The sequence below is a fragment of the Anopheles darlingi genome, chromosome 2 (assembly GCF_943734745.1).
Source record: "Anopheles darlingi chromosome 2, idAnoDarlMG_H_01, whole genome shotgun sequence".
NCBI classification, from domain to species: Eukaryota; Metazoa; Arthropoda; class Insecta; order Diptera; family Culicidae; genus Anopheles; species Anopheles darlingi.
In genome coordinates, this window is record NC_064874.1 from 41,152,169 (window position 1) to 41,172,130 (window position 19,962).

A 19,962-nucleotide genomic window follows, 5' to 3' on the forward strand; every position below is an offset into this window, starting at 1 on the left:
GAATAATAGAGAGGGAGAAAGAGAGGGAAAGAGAAAGAGAAAGAGAGAAAGAGACAAAGAGAAAAGCGAGCGTTGCTTTGGAAGGAGCAGCACCGGGGAGCTTCTTAAATCATTTTTTCAAGGTACACACACACATACACACGTACACCTGCGGCCAACCTTCACAACAAGATGTCGATAACGATGGCAGCGGATGGCGATGGATGGATGGCGGCTTCAGGAGACGAGAGAGAGAGTGAGGAAGCGAGGAGCTGATACGGAAGTACTTCCGGTTACAAAGGACCCCAAAACCCAGCCGGCGGAAGGTGCTTCTCAAGGTGAAAGGAAAATTTATTGTTTGATTGATCATCGCCACCACCACATCGTCGCCCGCTGATTTCACCAACGGAAGTTCATGAAAGTGGACTTCCCCCGGGGCGCGTCCCGCCTGATGTGGAAGCAAAGGAAGGAGGAAGGAAGGTCGATGGCGTCGGTAGGAAGGACGCCGAGGGAGTCGAGTCAAAACGAATTAACATTTTTATATTCAATTTGACGTCTCTATCCGTCATTCGCTGGCGTCGTCGCTGCTGGCAGCCTTGGTTGCCGGGCCGTGAAGGACGGATGTGGATCCAGGCAGGCTAAGTGTTTCTAGTGCCATGTTCGAGACCTTCCCCTTCCCTTAATGTGTCTTGGGTTGGCTTGGCTTGCTGGGACTGGTAGCTGCATGAACAAGCATTCATCACTCGGTTTGACCTACTCGGTATCCGGAATGTGTCTCTCCACTTGCTGGTTCTTGGTTGCCGTGTGCCCGTGTGTGTGTGTGTGTGTGTGTGTGCTTGAGCACACTTATTGAGTGGCTTATTTATGTTTCATTAAAATGGTTTCGATTCGACCATGCTCCTGCTGCTACTGCCGAGCGGTTCGACTCGTTGCGCCGCGAACGAGTTACTTGTTTTACGTTGTTGTTGCTGCGACAAACGCGTCGTCGTCGTCATCATCATCATCATCGTCGTTGTCGTTGAGGGCAGAAAACTCTTTCCGCGCCAACCGTCCAAACGGGGAAAGGAAAAGACCCAAAACAGGATAACATTTATCGATCCCAGAACTGGGGTTCTTCTTCGGTTTGTTTGCCTTCGCTGATTGACGACGAGCACCGGGTGGGCGTGGTTGAGCGGGGTTTGAAGGTGGCGGGATGGTGGTAAATAAGCAAAACAAACAGAGTGTCACCGTAGCGCGTTGCGTCATTTTGTGACAATTTTCCAAACTCACTCACGGAGTCTAGCCGCCGGAGTCGCCGCCCAGTCCCCGCTGACTGTTTCCGTAACTTCGACTCTAGCGACTCCCAAAGGGACCGTCAGGCCGGGCCCGGCCCCAGCCCGGGGCCCAGGCTACCCTTCAAACAACAAATCTGGCTGACCAGCAAAGGCGGGGAAACCGAGGGCGTAGAAAATGGGAAATGATTCAAATGATGAGAGAGCAAAGGGAACTGAAGCGAAGCGAAACGCAAGACAACCGCCATTCGCCAAGCGGAACACCAGGGCAAAGTGGACCACCGGTGATCCGGCCGCCCCCCCCCCCCCCCCTCGCGTTTGCCTCCTTCTTGCCGGAACGTTTAATGAAAACTAATGAAGTAGAACGAGTGAACGGAACGCACGCGGTCCGCATCCGTGTCCGCGAGGCCTCGTAAAATCTTAACGACCCGCGGTCGAAAGCAGTTAAAAAAGTCCATAAAACAAGCAGCTAATAGGCCGCGAGGTTGGGCCAGGTCCGTGCGCGAGTCCGCTTAACGTAATGTGTTTGCGTTTTCCCCGAAAATTCAATCGCTCACGCATGCAACGCATTTCCATCTGGTTGCGGCGGCGGCATCGGTGGGTATGATGTCCCTTTTTTTTGTTTTGTTTTTTTTTATTTGCACGCGCCTCGAGAAGGGTGATGGGTGATGGTTGGGATGGTTAATGAGATGGGAGAGGGGTGGGTGATGTTTGCGGGGATACCGTTTAATACATTCCGGGTATGGTATCGCCGTGGGATCTGGATGGGCGTTTTGTGTGCTTTTTAGATGGGAAAAAAGAAACAATAATCGCGCTCGTTTACGCGTTACAACTTGTTGTTTAATTTATTTAATCGGCTACTAATCAAATCTTATAATTTGCTTTAATTAAAGTTTGGTCTACTTTTAGAGGTTAATGTTATCAGAGACAGTGTGATCGGTAAATTGGTGTCAATGTTTGATGGTCAATGGTGTGAGCGTTATTTGTTTTATGTGTCTTTCAGCATTGCTATCATTTAAATCCATATGTGATAAAGTGTATTGTGTGGAATTAGTAGTGGAATTACTCCTTCCAATCGGGTTAGATATCTTTTAGCCATTGTAGCCTTATGATAGCGTAACATTCATTGTAGCCTTATGAAAATTTCTAAATGGATACAGGTTTCCAGTTACTGTCGTCTGTGAATAGCCTTTCATGTGACGTGTTATTATTACTGAAGGAGAACATATGGATACTCTCCTTAGCTCCCGGGCATTACAACGCAAAGCATGTGTTGAAATTAGATGAGCTTTTACGAGATCTATTAACAACGCTCCAGAGTTTCCTTGGCTGTGAAAGCAAAAAGATATGTTTCGAGTATCTCAAACTCATAATACATGTCTTACAGCTGGGGAAACATAAACATGGTTGGAAGCGATTTGCAAATAGCTTTAGGTAAGACCGGAAGCAATCCATGTACTCAGTCTAAGTCGATCTAATAAAATCATGTTATGTGCTGCAGGAAGTACCTGCCACACGATATGGCTTTATGCCATAACACTGTACAACATCATCGGTATGAAGCATACTCTATTGCTATTGTTTCTAATTCCAATTAGCAGTTGCTTTGGGGGCAATAGAATATCGCTTGCCTTTGTGTAAAACTGAATAAGATAAAAGTGTTCCTCCATAAGATGTGTCGTTACAGCTTTAAGATACTGATGTAGTACCATAGAGATGACAAGCAGCTGTGGCTTGAGAGAGGAAATACTTGAAATGGAGTGTTTTTTTATAATTGGATTTGAAGTTTCTGCTTTTCGTCTATCATAACATCGGCAGACATTTATAGTGCAACAGTATAACATTTGAACTTATTACATGAATTCGTCGTCATTTCTGTGGTTTAGAATAGAACTGGAAATAGATAGAAAAGTTTTCGTTTTAAATAACATAAAGATACCTTATGTAAGATTTATATTTTAACTGCAAACGTAAAATTAATATGAATATGAAATGGCGGATACTTTTTTAGAAGACTCCGTTTCGATCTGCTAAAAACCGCGGGTCTAGATCCATTCAACAGTCGTCAAAATTTAGCATTTTCTCAACTTTCTACCTACTACTTAAAACAATTCAGTTGACGAAATGTTTACAATGTTACATTAATATTTATATTATTTATATAACGTTCGAGTATACAAGAACACCATCTCAAAACTACGGCGTAGCATTATACCAAAGCAACGTAAAATACAAGCAAACACTTTTTTTGCAATCGATTCAAGCCAAACTACTTGCTCATTCTTATTACTGTCTCTCTAAGCCGATAATCGGATTTTAGGATTTAGTTCCTCTATAAATGTCAGTTCGTAATCCCTTTCTCTCTAATTTATTGCTCATCCTTTAAAGATGCTCAGAGTAATGGATTGCTCGAGGGCATGCCGTTTGGGTTTTTTTTTATATGTTTGCAAACATTCGCATGGAAACTGATGAAACACCATTTTCACCGATAGGTTGATAGGTTAGGTAAGGTTGACTAGGTAAAACTTACATATACTGTACATAAACGGATTAAGATTTAAAAAAAAAAACGTACAAAAAACACCATAAAGTTGGTCGAACTGGTCCTGTCATAAATGAATGAACATATCGTCCAAGACCGAACAGTGCTGGGACAATGACACCATTCCACCAACAAAGAGAAGCAATATAGCTGAACCCGCTCAAAGCCCAACAGCTCATGTAAATCACATTTATATTTTCAAATAAACCAATTTAATATGCATTAAAAAACTATCTTCACCGATATGACAACATATTAAAATCCGCAATAATCCCCGAACATGCGCCACTCATCTACCATGCACCAGAAACAATAAGCAACTCGTTTAATCGTTTGCAAATCATTGTTTAGATAACATTAATCCCCTTTTTCCCTTTCCACCCGGCTCAGCGAAAAGCACTCTCAAGGTTAGTACTTTAGTTGAGCATCCATCTGTAATTGCCAAGCTAAGAGTTTTTCCCGGGCACTACCACCACCACCACCATCACAGTGGATTGTGCAGTAAATGCACGACGATGGACCTAGTGCCTGGTGGCCAAGCTTGGAAGCCGGCTGCGTGGGAGCTGTTTCCGTTCACGGAAGTGCCCGAACACAAAAGAGGAACATTCACTTTTCGTTTGCGCTTTAGCTGCGTGACCCCACAATTGGTGAGGTGGATGGGTGGGCCGATCTTTTTTTATTTATTTCCTCCTTTCAACCTACCCCATGTTGGACACACACACACAATGGCGGGTGGTGAGCTGGTGAAAGCATAAAAACCACATTTTTGAACGGTTTTTGTGCACGTGGCCGCGAAGGTAGGGGGATGAAAATTGGAATGGTCCTGGTGCTGGTGCGCCAGGGCGGATGCGGCCAAACAATGGTCGATGGGTTGTCCGTTGACAAAATGGCACGCACAAAACGGAAAAAGGGTTCCTTCTTCTTGCTCTTTTTTGGCGATTTTTTTGCCGGAACCTGAATCTCCGTAAATGGAGGAGTACGTACCTGACCTCCTGGCGACAACGGGCGGTTCGTGCGGTGCGGTGCGCACCACGAGCGGCACAGCACAGGAGAGAGGAACGCTGAAATTACAGAAATGACTGTCAACAACAGAAACAACCGGACGCTCGATGCTCGCTAACCGTTTGATGATTCCGAGGGAGGGAATGAGGGCTTTTGGGTGGCCACTTCGCTTCTTCTGCTTCTGCTTCCGGCCACCACCACCATTTTTGGGGTAGCTTGGAACACAGTGAACAGTGAACCCCTTCTGCAGCCCGGGGGTGGTTTCGGTCACCGGTTACCAGGATTCCGATGGACAGAACCGATGTCGTTAGCATGCTTTCCGACCGACCGACCGACCACACCCTCGTCGGTGCTGGCTGGCGCCCTGGAAAACATCAATTATTTAGATCTATGAGCAGCGCAGCGGTTATAAAGGCCGATGGCGAGGTGGCCAAAGCGAGGGGGCAGAGTGTGGGGATTTATTTGATATAAAACTGTTTTGAATATTTCAACAGGATTTACACTACGCACCCGGACTCTGACCGGCGTTGCTGGAGTGGCCAGCTGTAGTGGGTGGTGGTGTCCAGTCAGGCAGTCAGTCCGACAGTCAGTCAATCAGAGAACCAGTCAGCATGCTTCGCCTTCAGTCCAGGAGGGGTTCAGTCGATGCATTGTTCATCGTTGGTCAGTAAAATAGTGGAAAGGGTGACCCTTGACCACGCTGCTGGCCTCTTAAGGTGCGCCAACGTTCGTGCCACCGGTGGAAGCAGCCGGAAAAGGGGAGGAGGAAAGAGTAGAAGGGACTCCATTGTTTTACTCTTCTACGGGCATCGGCACCGGCACTCTTCTTGAATTTTGTCGTTCGTTGGAGCCTGGAGAACATGGAACCTTGAAAGTGTGTGTGTGTCTGTGTGTGATCGTGCTGCTCGACCCAACCCAACCCAACCCAACCCAAACCAAACTTAACAACGAATGAGTGCCCGGTGGCGGCGGGATGGGGGAAGGGACCATGAATACTAAAATTAATTACATGATTAAATATGTATTATCATAACTTTTCCACTCGCATCCGCACCATCACCATAGACACCATACAAACGTCGACCAGAGCCTCGAATGGGCCTCACGCACACACACACACACACTTGGTATGGTAGTCCACGGATAGACTACGTGGCGTGGCGTAATGGCGCCACGATGATGGAGCGGGTTAGCGGCTCTAAGAATGTCCACCGACCCCCCTCACCAAACCAGGTCGCAGACCTTGGCAGACTCCCGGACTACATTGTCAACCGGTTCCGCCCAGCCTCAGAGCATCGACCTGGATGGTGGTGACGATGATGATGCGCCAGGTTGTGCTGGTGTTCGGTGTGAATAAAATTTTATACCTCTTAAGTAGATTAACCAGCGTTTATGGTTTGATGCCTGCTGACGCCGGGCGGACGATTTAGTCCAGGACCGGGAGGACAAGCTTTTATCGTCCTGTCACTACGTGACCCTCGATGCTGCTGCTGCTGCTGCTGCTGACAGGGATGCTCGTGATGCTTTTGTGGATCGTGTATTGTGGCCGGGTTGGAGGCGAATGAGGAGAACGTTAAGCAAAGTGACGAAGCCGCAGCACACAGCTTTGACTTGACAGGTGGTGCTCCCGGGCTTAAGGATCAGCTTGACTGGCTGATCTATATAAAACCACACACGTGTGCGTGCCTTCACACACACACACACACGCACGCATGCTGTGCCATGGAGATGATCTGACAAATTAATCGCGTCGTTCGAGAGGCGAAAGCTTAAGGCGGAACATTAAATCTTATCCTTTCACCATCATCCTTCGGTGTTTGGTGCCGATGTTGGTGCGTCATTTGTCTCGGTTTTCGCTTTTCGGGCTGGAACGGGAATAGCTACCCCTTGGCCCATTTCATTTCTGCCACTGCCACGGTCCCGTTGCCTGAAATTTGAAGTGTTAACTTGGAAACAAGCCGTTGCCGTAAATAATAAATGCCACAAACCCAACCTAGAACTGCCTAGAAATCCCACGAAAACCAACCAATGAAGGGGACCATTGTGGCCCTTCCTTTGGCATTGTTTGCCGGTGCTTTCTAGCGCTAGCGCATAATGGCGGCCACAGAGCTGGCTAATTGAGAGTTTTTGATTAACTGTTTAACCCGGTCCGGGGTCCGGACAGGTAGGTCGGTCAGATTCATCAACGAAAAGGTGATGAATGTTGGTTGGTTTTTGGTGGGCACCAAAGAAAGGATGCCAAAGAGAATGGTGGTAGGTATGTTTGCCGAGGAACCGGGAAAAGCCAAACCGGCGGCGTTAGAGGAAGCTTTACAGGGAAATTGAGATGAAATGTTGAAATTTGCTCCTTTTGTACGTTGTGCTACTAGAGCACCGTTGGAAAATCGGTTGAGTCTGCATTGGGGCAGGTTTCGAGGCTTTCAAAGTGGTGGTGATGAGGTGAAAAAACATGTGCAATCTACACAATGGCCACCTCGCTTCGCAAAAGGAACATGGAAAACGCTCTTACCTTGATTGTCGATTTGTAAACGCCACGATGACCTCGTAGACCACATCTCATTGTACCATTTCGCTTACGGTTCTTGGTAAGTCCCGGAAAATCCCGTTCCCCTGGGGGGGGGCCCGACATTTGTGTGTCTCATTTGCTCCTCATGGTTAACGATGTTAAAAGGCATCCATACACACACACACACACACACGCTCATGCACACACGTTCAATGTTACCATTCACATTCGAACACGTACCGGAAGACGGGGTGAGTCCTGAGTTCGTGCTCGAGAGTATGCCCCCAAAGGCTCCAATCGAAGGGTGTAAAGGATGAAGGTTGCCGGAGGGTGGGGAGGTGAAAATCAATGCTGAATGCCCAACGGTCCGAGACGCACGCATTACTGGCCTCAATGGCTTCATCTTTCGACCTTTTACACGGGCAGCTCCATGCACCCTCCACACTCTGGTCTGGTCTGGCCAACCTCGCACCAAGTGCCATGTTATGCGCCTCGCATAGATATCGATTAATCTGGCAAATCTGGAGCAAAACGGCAGTCTGGGAAGCTGTCGAAGGCTGCACGCACTTGCGGCGGAAGGCAAATCGCGGGGTCGGGGCTCGATTCTTGGGGTTTGGGATTTGTTAATTTTGAAATAGCAGATGCTTGGGATGTGGATGGTGCTTCAATCGAAGGACGAATAGGAAGTAGCATTGGTGGAGCGGGATCGCGCTGGTCAATGTCTTTATTCCATTAGAGTATGGGTTGAGGCGGTTACCTGTCAACTTCGAACGGATGGACAGCAACAGGGCTTTCGATTTGTTTGGAAGCAAATCTTGATAAATATCGTGAGCGATATCATCGTCCAACTTGCGTCGCTTTTAGTTTTGAAATTCAAATTGGACGACCAGCTGCTACAATTGAATACTATCAGACCGTTTTTATCAGATAAATTCGATTAGCAGTAAATGGTTTACATGCGCGTATCGTAAATTACCTAAAAAATGCCGATGAAAATAATTTGGAATTTAGAAAACTACGAGATAGCAATCCAGTTCCCATCGCAAGGGAATTGGTAAACGTATCAAGTTGTGCCTTATTCCAGACGAGACCAGGATCGCGTCTTTGATTCTGAGTAAATGTTGAATTTACAGCAATAACACGACGATTGCCAATCTTTCACTCCAACGACTCTTGGAATGCGTAAAACGCTGAGAAAACTCAATTCCACACGGAAGTCCAATTCGGTTTGTTTGAAATGAATTAAACACACCAATTACATGGAGCAGAGCGGTTAAGGGGAAATCTGGTTATTGTTCGGAGAAAAGAAATTCAATTTTTATTGAGATAACCGCAGATTCCCGTTCCGGTAACGATTGCGGAATGGAATCAGAATCAGCTCAAACTTTGCTGATGATATTGCTTTGCGAGGCATTTTCCGAGGAATGCGTCTTCTGGTCACTATTTCCACTGGACTATGGGTTCTTTTACGGTGCAAACGTTGGTTTGGCGCTGGAAGTGTGTATTTATGAATTCAAGGCCAACGGTAGTACAAAAAGTGATAAATTTCCTTTTTTGACAATCTAAATCCATAAATATATATTACTGCAACAATTGATTTTCGCATAATATATTCAAATCAAAAATATATACTTTTCTTTCAATGGATACTGAGTTTCTTTAGCTAATGCAAGAGAATGATGTTCTTTAATCCTTTGCAGTCAATAAAACCATTTTCGAACGTCTATAATTCAAATGGTTCATTGTTATTATTATTGAAACGAAAGGTGTCTAACAAATACAAAAGTTTTTGCACAACTCGTTTGCAAAATAATTGATTCGCTTTGATTATTACCTCCAGCGTTCAGTGCTGTATTCCACGCTTGTGTTTGTCGAGCTTTTATTGAATCAATGCGCCCGTTGTCTGAACACAAATGAAAAGCCTCAACGCCCAAGAAGCGGATTCGTGGAACAGTCACGTGCCGGTGGTAGCGTAAAATGGAAAGTCCCACGGTGCGGCGTGACGAGCCGAGCCGGGCCTGGGCTGGCCCAGTCCCGACCCTCCGCTATTTAAGCGGATTATGATGCTTCAAAAAGTTCGGTAATTAATATGATTTCATCACCATTCGCCATCACTCCGGGACGCGGTGATGATAATTTGCGGGATGCACCCGTTCCCGTTCCCGTTCCAGCCAGCCGACCACGGCTAATAAGGGTTATGACCGTGCGCTCTGCTCGCTCGCTCGCTCGCTTACCTTTCCGTCGCAAACAACGTCCGGACCGGTTTGGGGGAAGGACTGAAGGACTGAAGCTGGAGGCGGACGGCATGGATGCGTTGGCGTCTAGCCACGTTCGGCCGGGCCTAGCGGTGCAGCAACAGGGATCGTGAAACTCCCAATTCAACCATAAATGCGTCTTATGTCGGTTGAGGTAAGCTGGTTGGTTGACTGGCTTACCGCTTGGCTTCGGCTCGTTGCGGATCGTTGCTCCGTCCAACCGCTTAACGACCCTTCGGTGACACACTCTCTTTTAATCAACCTCTGGTGTCCTCGGCGACGCAATAATGATGAGCTTCACGACGTCTCTCTCTCTCTCTCTTTCTCTCTCTTGGGTGGATTTCCCTCCCCATCGATTGCCACCTACTTACCGGGCGCTAAATGGTGCTACACTTTTATGATGCTCTTACCCTTTCCTTCAAAGACCGGTGTATTTCTCGTGTTTCTCTCTTTCTTTCTCCCCCCCCCCTCTTGCTCTACAACTCCTTCTCATACGTTGCCTGTTACTTCGGTTTTCATTGCAGCTGATAAAGCGGAGCACTTGAGCGGCACACACTTGGGCTTTGCACAAATGGAAAAGCAAGGAAAAGAGTAATAATATTTTGCAACCCAACCATTCGCGGCCACATTGAGGCTCAACGAAACCGTCGCCAACTCCAGAGTGACTCCGAACCAGTCAACAGAGCCAGAACGCCCGAACACCCGTACAGAACGTACAAAACCGTAACGAAAACATATCATCATGTTAGTGACGCTGGTGAGAATCTTCCTCATCGTTTCCATCCTCGGTAAGTAAACAGAGTCCCCTTCTATACACCTGTATATGTACGCTTTCCGGACGGAACAGCGCACTAAAAGTGACGCTCCCTCCTTGCCACCGGGGTCGGTGATGGTGGTTAGAGGCCAGTAAAGACCGCGGGGCGCTGACTCCATTAATCCATCGGCGGGATCCGATCCGACGGAAGGAGGCGTCAGCTCGATTATGGCAGGAAGGAAGCCATTTCATGTTGTTCACATTGAAGACGCGAGACACAAATGACCTTGAAAAGAGACGCAACGATTCTTGCGCCAATTTGCGAAAGGTGGTAAAAGGCGTAATGCACCGGTGCAGGTTGTGCGCAAATCCTTACAACCTTTTATGTAGCTCTCTTTTGGAGCTTTCGTCGTCGGTATGGGTGAAAATTTTCAATTACGTTTAAAGAAGCTTTGTGCAAGTTATGCGTGAATTCTGCGCAGACGCGACTTGCATTGCTGTCTAGGTTCTATGTTTCTGAGGCGAAAGCATAAAATTATAGCATCGAAGCGTGTTTTTCCGAGAAAAGCTTCGACATTTTATAGTAAGGTATGTTAAGCTATGACTCCGGATAGGATAATTTTTAGCGATGCGTCATTTTAGTTTTCTGTGCGAGGTGGCATACAATGGAAGCTCCAAGCAAAAAAACAACTATTTGGATGCAACATGTAGTTCAAGTTTGATAATACGTATCGGTTGCAAAACATACTTTTGATTAGTATCCTTTTTTCGCTTGTCAAATAGGGTTTGTGTCTTGTATAGCACAGTTGTACTGTTAATTCGTGTGTATTTCCATATCCGTTTGTTTCAACGATCCGCAAATTTGCTTATTAATGGAGGCGCCTGGTGGCTTGTACATTTTCCGTTATATTTTCATATTTTTATCGAGGTAACATCAAGGCAAGCATTTATTTCACTCAAATCTCCAAACTTAAAACTACCGAGAGATAAATAAATTATGTTTTAATGCAGGATTAACACACGGTAGCGGTAACAACGATGCATCAAAACAACAAAACTGAGAAAAAAAGACCATACAAACATTAAACAGAAATCAGCAGCAACGCCGGGTTTCGCTTCCGGTTGGGCAGAATCGAAACTTGTTACTTTTAAATTGTACCATGTTGCACCACTCTCGGTATAGCAAGGGCCGAAGCTGCTGATGAGTAGTTTGTATATTATCGTACCCCCTGGTTTAATGTTGCATTTCGGACTACAACCGGCATGCAGCATGCGGATGAATAATTGTTCTCCCTCTCAACGTGTATCGTGAGCGCATGGCAAGGGGCGATGGAAGAAATGCAGCGATGCAGCGTGTTACTGGTCCAGCATATGTACGACAACATTACCGGGCTACTTCCGGTTACCGGTGGTACCATTGGCAACAACTTTGTGCATCCTTCTCACCCACTGCCACCAGGTTGGGTAACCCTTCTTTTTGAAGTACTCGTCGTGGCTTCAAAAAGTAGTACGAATGTAAATTCATACGATTAAATTATAATTAGCCTTTTGCCTGCTGCGCACCCTTTTTGCGCACCATTGTGGCTATGGTTCTGTTTCCTTTGCGACCACTACGCAGACTGACCGCGAGAAATGTGGCTAGGCAGCGTGGCGAACAAAGCGGGTTCCATGATTTACTCACACATGATCAACGATTTTTAATAGCGCTACATATGTCTGATACCGGAAGGGGAGGAGGATTTTATGTTGCCCAAGCTTCTTGGCCCCCAGGTGGTAAAAGGCAGCGCGGAGCGCGAAACAAGACAGAAGTCATGGTTCCGGTAATGTGTTTGTTAAGTTGAAACTTTCTCATTTCTGCTTCTGACCCGGTAGCTGGCCAGAACCGGTGGAGTGAGGTAGGTGGGTGTACATGCTTCAGTTGCATGTTTTCCACCAGCACCAGCCTCCCTTCCCTCCACTCTGCAACATGGTTTCTCCTCTCGTTCGACCTCGTGGACCTTTGAATATGAAAATAGCATTCCGGGCCAAAAAATGCACAACCTCCCACCCGTCCGTCCGCCCGTCACATGCCCTCGATGCGCGACCGCATCGTCCTTCTGGCTGCTACTCTCATTTTCTGACCGGATAAAAACGGGTGAAAAAGTGGCACACATTCGACGGTTCAGCGAGCTCTTTTCGCTAAAGTTGCATGACTGACGGTGCCCTTTGGGCGCCCCTAAACGAGATCCACACTCCCTCGACACACATACAAACACGCACACACACACACATTCGCTCATTCGTTTGCTCTGCGGTGCTGTGCAGTGTTCTGCCGTCTGCCTACCGATCGACCTAGCCAACCAACCAACCATTGGCAGCCATTAATGTGGAAAAATTTCATTATTTTCGTCTCAATTGATTGATAATCAGCATATTATGTACGTAGTGCTGTCCTTCGATTGGGTCACCCCGATGGGTGCTTTGGCGACGCAAACTGCAGCGTTGCTCGCTCGCAATTGTCCTTCGCTCCATTGTTGTCCAAGCTCTTCGGTTCGGTCCGGGGACAAGCAGGAATCAAAAGAGGAGGGCGATGGATGCGCCGCTCTGCAACCACCTCAAATGGTGCCCATGCAGTGAGTGAGTCGGCATGTCTGCAGCGCATTTTGAAAATTCGTTCGTTCGTTCCATCTCTTACATGCAAATCGATGGCGAGCTGATACCGAGCATGGAATTAGCTAAAATTGCTCTGTAGTGGTGTGTGTGTGTGTGTGAAACGGTATCGATTGTGTTGGATTATGATCCGGCTGCGGTTGCACCATCACCGTTTGGTCTGTTTGATTGTCATGTGTCGAGTGTCGATCGGATTCCAGTTTCTTTTCGATCCCGGTCGAGGTCTTTCGATCGATAAAGATTTCATTATTTAAATCGTTGCTCGGAAGGAAGGGTTGATTAATTTCCGGGAAGTTGGGAAAGTGTAACCGTCGCTTTACATCGCGAGCCAAAAAGGAAGGTTGATCTACTCAATGGTCAATGGTTTTTGCTCTGCTCGGAGAACCATTTCAGCATAATCAATTGAATAAGACTGTCATCAATCCAAGGAAAAAAATTGAAAAAGTTCTCTGTTTGATTTGTTTTCTTGTTTGTCTAGGGGTTTCGTTTAACAATTGTTGAGTTGGAAAGTTGGCGCATAAGTAGGAGTACTTACAAAGATAGTTTTTAATTAAATTAAATAGTTCAGACCCATAATGATGGCAGATAAATGAAAGATGCAGTAAGGAAAAGGAAATCAACCAACAACTTTATTAATAATCTAATCTGCACGAATTACTGCTTTGTTGCATTAAGGGAGGCTTTGGTATTTTATTTTAGTTCTTTGCATTTACTTTTTACAATTTTTACTGAGTGCTTATCCTTTCAAGAGTATTGTGTGAAATTTTGCGATTAATCGAAACAAAAGTAACAAAGATATGGATTGTTGAAAATCCGCCTTTCATACAAGGCTCACAGCATCTCGCGACTTTGAATCGCGATTCCCAAAACCTACGTTTTCAAAGTCGGTGCCCATCGTAGCATAAAAAGTACAGGTCCGATCGATTTGAAAATTTGAACATATAATCTGTAAACTATGTTCCAGGTAGCCCCGTCGAGATTTTATAAAAAAAAATTGATACTTTTGTTAAACATTTTTATGTAAAGCTCGTTTTTTGAGGCAACATCGAAAAATGCATCACTTTTTCAACTTCAAAAATATGCCAAAATTGAAAAATGAGAAATTTAACAAAAACTCGACGGGTCTAGCTGGATAAACTTATAATCTAACAAAAGAATATTTGTTTGAATCTTTCTGATGACCCAGCACGTGGCTACGATGGGCACCGCAAAAAGTACATTTTTGCAAACTTGTCTTTCTAGATTGGATGCCATGAACGAAGTTTTGAACAAAACTTCCCCAAAATAGAACCAAGTATTCTTGAAAAGTTGTTGTTTAATATACAATTTTGGAAAATTAAAATAGGCTGGTTTCTTCACTTAAAAATTGTCAAAAGTAAGCCTTTTTTCCCGAAATAAGCAAAGCCTCACTTAATGCTTTCTTATATAGGTCATATAAACTCTGAACAGCGTGAGTTTGTGCAGCGATTAAGATTTTATCGCATTGACTTTCAATCAACATCTTTAATTTCCACCCGTTAATTACTATTTTAATTTGTTATTTTAATACTATCTATTTAGGATGCTTCGTTAAGAATGTAGATTTGCAGAGGGGTTTGTGATTGTTGTTAGAGCAAAACTTGATTTAATTCCACCAAATAAAATGAAATGTTGTTAATGCTAGTTGTAATTACGTAAATTAATAAAATGTAATGTCTGAGATTCAAAGCTGAAAAAAATAATCCCTGAAATTAAATACGTATGAACATTTATATCCGTGTTGATGTCGCTAAACCGGACGATTCTGATTTCCTATCAGTTTTGGTGAAAGTTGTGTAAAATTACAAAGGATTTGTGTGAAGACTTAGTTGCTGTTGAAGACTGATTGATATAACAATTGAACAATGTTTTTGAAAATGCGTAGCATACTACCTGAGCTTGTTCCATTTTCATCCGTGTTAATTTGCGATATTTTATAGAAAAAGAAGTTAGAAAAATCATAAATTTAAGTGCAATGTAATGCTGCATAAAAATGATCGCTGCTCGTCCGAGAATTGCCTCTATACGGTTGTTACTACTTTATAAGGTGTCTGAAGTTGCACATGCCATTGCAAAGCATACTTTGTTATCATACTTACGCGAAAGCTTTCCTAATCCGAGCCACTTATTTTCACTATTACATTAACTGTGCTTGAAGGACAGTTAATTCGAGGTCCCGAGTGATTATTGAAAGAAGGAGCAAAATAAGCAGCGAGGCCGTTGGTTGGCGCAAAACAGTCACCGAGCCGCTCCCCTTCGTTCTCTGACAGTGAAACGCAAACGGAAACATCATAATCCGTCAACTGGTCGCTGGACTGGTTTCACTTTCCCACAATTCTTGACAACTGTGTGACACTGAAACCCGCGTGTCCATCCCCTAGGAAGGCCACAGTCAACGCAACGTCAGTGCCCGCTGCTGCTGCTGCTGCTGCTGCTGATGGTCGGCGGCTCAGCCAGGATAAAGTCAACTTTACGGCTCATTGTCGGCCTAGAGGCGAGGACTGGTTGGACTGACCGGGAACTCCAGCACTCCCTCCCGCATTCCCACTCCACCGAGAGAGGAATGTCAAGCGTCGAGTTGAACGGCGGATTAGGCTGGCTTCATCGTTCCACGACCACCACCACCACCACCACGTCGATGGTCAACTCGAAAGGGCCTCGAGCCACGCGGCCACAAGCAGACAGCACAAGCAACGGTCAAACGGGACCTACTTCCGCTAAATTCCTGGAGGGGTTTTCCACGGGAATCGCGGCTCGTCCTCTGTCTTTCCGGACCGCTAGAACTGGTTGGGTATATTAATTTGCTTCACTCGTTAAGTGAGTGCTTGGAATGCCTGGACCTGGACCTGGCGGATTGGCTGAGTGTAGATGGAACTGTCCCCTCCCGGGACTGTCGCGGATTCGTGTGCATGGGGTTTTTTGGCCAGGTTAAGCCGGGGAATTATCATTATCTCTGTGTCAGGACTTTTGACCAGCGCTGCACGTTATCTGCAACCCCACAGGAGCTGTCATGGAGCGAACGCCCACGCTAGGCACCAGAAGAAATGGATTAAGTGAACCCTCCGAAAGGAGGAAGGGAGGGGGGGGGGGGGGAAACAAAAAAATGAAACAAACATAAACGAAAGTATTACGGAGAAAGATGGATTTGTAGGTTTTGAAGTTATGTTTCCAAAAATTGTGATCAAAGTGTAGCTTCGAAGCGTAATCCTCGAAGTAGTGATCATTAGTTGACATTTCGCAGGTGATTACAGCATGTCGTTTCTGTTTGAATGTTTGAAAAGACCATTTACAAAGCTACAGTAATTACACCGTCGTTGATTCGCTGTTCTCAGATACTAAACCAAACATTTTGTATGAAATGTGTGTTATCTCGTTCTTTAGTTCTCGCAGTTGTTTTACAGCTCTGTTGGATTTTGCGCATGTACTTGCTCCTTGTTGATAAATAATGATAGAAGTTTATGTTGTAAAGATGAACAAATTGCAGGAAGGAAAATGTCCAGGCAGCAGTTTCGCGAGTCTGAATCTTGCCGGTGTAATGTTGGGTTTGATCTGTATATCCTGTGACGATTTTGATGAAACTTCCTTCTTTCTTTCTTGCTTTGTGAGACACTAAGGGTGACAGTTTATCTTTGTATCTTTTTAATATTCTCTTTATTTAATCTAATTTTTACTCATTTATTTAATTTTACTTATCTATTTACCTTCCCATTGTTTATGCTCTATGACCTATTGACGCATATTACGAAGTAATTATTTATTCACCAGCTTGTGTTGATGTTTGTTGCTTATTCATTTATCGCCTTATCATTTAACTAACTTGCATCGTTGTTGTTTGTTGACTTTTTAGTTTTAGTGCGTTTCATCTAATCAGCTATGGCCCAAGAGTTAAATACAGTATTATACAGAACAGTTCCATATAATGCCGTTCATTAAACAAGTCGAAGAAATTAAACTAGTCTCAAAGATCATGGCTTGAAATTTTGGATGGACAAAGTAGTGAAAATGATGGAGAAAATAGTGGATTCAAACGGATATAACACTCAAACGGATAATAGTGGATACAACACTTGTAGTATCACGAGGACAATTACGTGTCTTGGCAATACGGAGCTTTTCATAAAGCTAGCCAGCAGCAAGTGCATTTGAATCGATTGCTGGACCAAAAATTACTTCCCAGTACATCGGGGCTAACGTTTTGAACCCATCTAAGTAATTGTAGATGATATGGAAATTCATTGTGACCTTACTCAAATACGAAATCAAAAAGATTTCAAACGATGAAATTGGAAAGCGTTTGAAGCAATCGAAGACGAACAAACGGAACAATAATTTGAAAACGGTTTTATCAAAATCCGCACACTTCGTGAGCAATAGCAATACCGTTTGAGTTAGTATCAGATAAGGTGTAATGTGTTTTTTTTTGCAAAAACTTACGACCAAAGATGTTACTTTCCTTCACCCTATAACAACATAAGGGAATGGCATACCAGGGGAGCGAGACAGAGACAGGGAAAGCCAGGTGTTTCGATCCAAAATCCCGAATGCGCCGACCGGGCTGGCTGGTTGGCGGGCAGTTTTTCACCGCAAAACTTACCCGCCCATTTATCAGGCCTACGTTGGCGCCTTATCGCCGCCTTGCTAGGGCGAAGAAAATGCAGCACCGTCCAACAGGACCGTCCTGATTGTCGCGGCCGAGTAGCACCGCGTGACGACGCATTCCTGTTTCTCCTTCGGGTCTTGGGTTAAAGTTTGTCCACCGCTTGCATAGTAGTGGCCCCGGGCACGGGCACGGCCACGACGCAACGCAATGCCCGAAAGAGAGCCGCCAAACAAGGGAGTAAGATTTATGTGTAACTCACTCACCTCACCCCGCCCGACTCGATGTTGTCGTCGTTCACCATTCCACCATTCGTTTTTCGGTTGGCGCTTCCGGTATGAAAGCTTGACCTCCGGTCCGTTCTGTCCTTCTCTTTTTTCTTCATTCGTACCCCGTCCCTCCTCGTTGCTTTGGTACCTTTGCGAGGTTTTCACGTTTCTCGTCATCGTTGTCGTGGTCGTCGTTGTAAGGTGAGTCCTTGCGACGATGTGTCCCTTTTAGCAGCCTTTCCGAGATGCTAATCAGTGTGTGTGTGTGTGTGTGTGTGTGTGTGTGTGTGTGGGAGGGGATGTGAAGAAGGGAAGATCCCCCTTATTCTCCTACTACCCCGCCTCAAAAGAATGTGCTTTGACACGACTTATTTACCGCCCCAAGATGCAGACATCGTCGACCTCCAGTGATGGATGCGGTGCAGGCATATCAAGGAATGGGGTGGGGAGGGGAGCTGAAATGGGTAGGAAAAAAAATTACCAACATTACGTCACCACCACCACCACCAACCCCTGGTGCGCGTGTTTAGAAGAGGAATTTCGTGTCGCGGCGCACCGAATCCGGTGCTGCACCGTCGTCCGTCCATGCACTGACCACCGATGGTTTGTGGTCCAACTCCGCGTCGCGTCGCGTGCATTACCTTGATCCTCGATATTCACGTGCTCGAGAGTGTGAGTGTGTTGTACTCTTTTGGGCGTGCAAGGACGGAGGGTGAGGGAATGCATGAATTTCCACTCGGCACGCGAGCTGCAGCAACATGCATGCAGCACGCCCATCGCGATGTGTCGCGCGCTCGATCCAGCCGCCATCATCGATACCAACGGTCCTCGCAAGTGGCCCGGGCAGGTAGTGGTTCGTTTATGTGGTGAGCAGTGGCTAAGCAACTGCTGATTAAACGCACGGTTTGGAACGAAATTCCTTCCAGCCAGCTATCGGTTACACCTCGACGGGAACGAAAGCGTACGGTGTGTCCTTGCCCGGTCCTGGTCCGGTGATTGAGCGTCGTCACCTTGGTCTACCTTTTTATCCTCTCCACCAAGAGTATTGCCAAGACATGCTCACCACCCCGGAGCGATGATTATGATCTCGCGTCCACCAGACCGAAGGCCAGCTCTGGACATTTTTATTCACTCGCGCAACCTTTTTTCTTAATCATTGCTGTTGCGTTACGTGTCCTTCCATCCATCGAATCCACACCAAATTCGCGCACATACACTGTCCGGCTGTCCATAAATCCATTTGCAAAGCGGCAGAAATGTGGTCGAAACCGTCGTCCGGTGTAATATGGTCCGTAACCGGGGAGTGCGATATTGTGCTTTTTTAGTACAACACCGAATCGACGCCGAATGCTGGCCCATGCTTCGAGGAGAAGGAGTGCGCGCTCGCTCGACAAACCGACACCCGAGATATGGCCGACGGCAACGACCGACGACGACGACGACTTTGCAAGCATCATCCGCATCACCGGTGTGCACCGCGGAACATCCTTTGCGAAAGCTCGTTTGGCGCTTGAATCGAGGGGAAAACGGCCACGGGAAAGCTCTGGCGCGCCCGACGGCGGCCGCACGTTTCGTGTTCGTGCGTTGTTTTGGTTACGATTCCGTACCAAGAAGGAAAGCGAAGGCGAAGCGACCGTTCGTTGAGGTCGTCGGGTTGGATGGAACTTCGGGCCCGTCGTTGGCCGAACGTTTGTTGTGGTTGCGGCAGCAGCAGCAGCAGCAGCAGCAGCAGCACGATGTGGTTGGTTGTAGGTGCCTCTGTGGCCAGGTATCGGGCCAGTTGCGAAAGGACTGTTCCTGGTGTCGCGCGAGCGAATCGAAAACTCGACTAGCACCCTTCCCTTCGTTGGAGAGGACAGCAGCAGCAGCAGCAGTAAAAGCAGCAGAAACGCGCGTCCAACGTGTGTTCGGTTGCAGAAGGTCTCACTTTTTGGTTGCCATCCATTTTGACGTAGTGCTACTTGGATGTGTTTTTTTAATGTGAAACGCCTTGATGCGTGTGTGTGTGTGTGTGTTTGCAAACGGAAGGATGAAGAATGTACGCACCGTGCGCATCGCAAGCCGTCATTGGTGATTAGTGTTTGGCCTAGCCTGTCCCTAACCTCAAAAAGTGACCCAAA

The 19,962-nt window shown here is 46.1% G+C and overlaps 1 protein-coding gene across 3 annotated transcripts in view; it reads left to right on the plus strand.

The window, feature by feature from the left end:
- Window positions 1-10,235: 10,235 nt before the first annotated feature.
- LOC125949240 (uncharacterized) overlaps window positions 10,236-19,962 on the plus strand; it is a 128,183-nt gene continuing 118,456 nt past the window's right edge. For 2 of the 3 annotated variants that reach the window (XM_049676080.1, XM_049676081.1), the window contains exon 1: window positions 19,648-19,762. Coding sequence is in view for 1 of the 3 variants with exons in the window: in XM_049676082.1 (XP_049532039.1) it covers window positions 10,298-10,343 (46 nt within the window). In the remaining 2 variants the exon portion in view is untranslated. Of the gene's footprint in view, window positions 10,344-19,647; window positions 19,763-19,962 lie in introns of those variants that run through there. The other variant, XM_049676082.1, reaches the window with a different exon arrangement.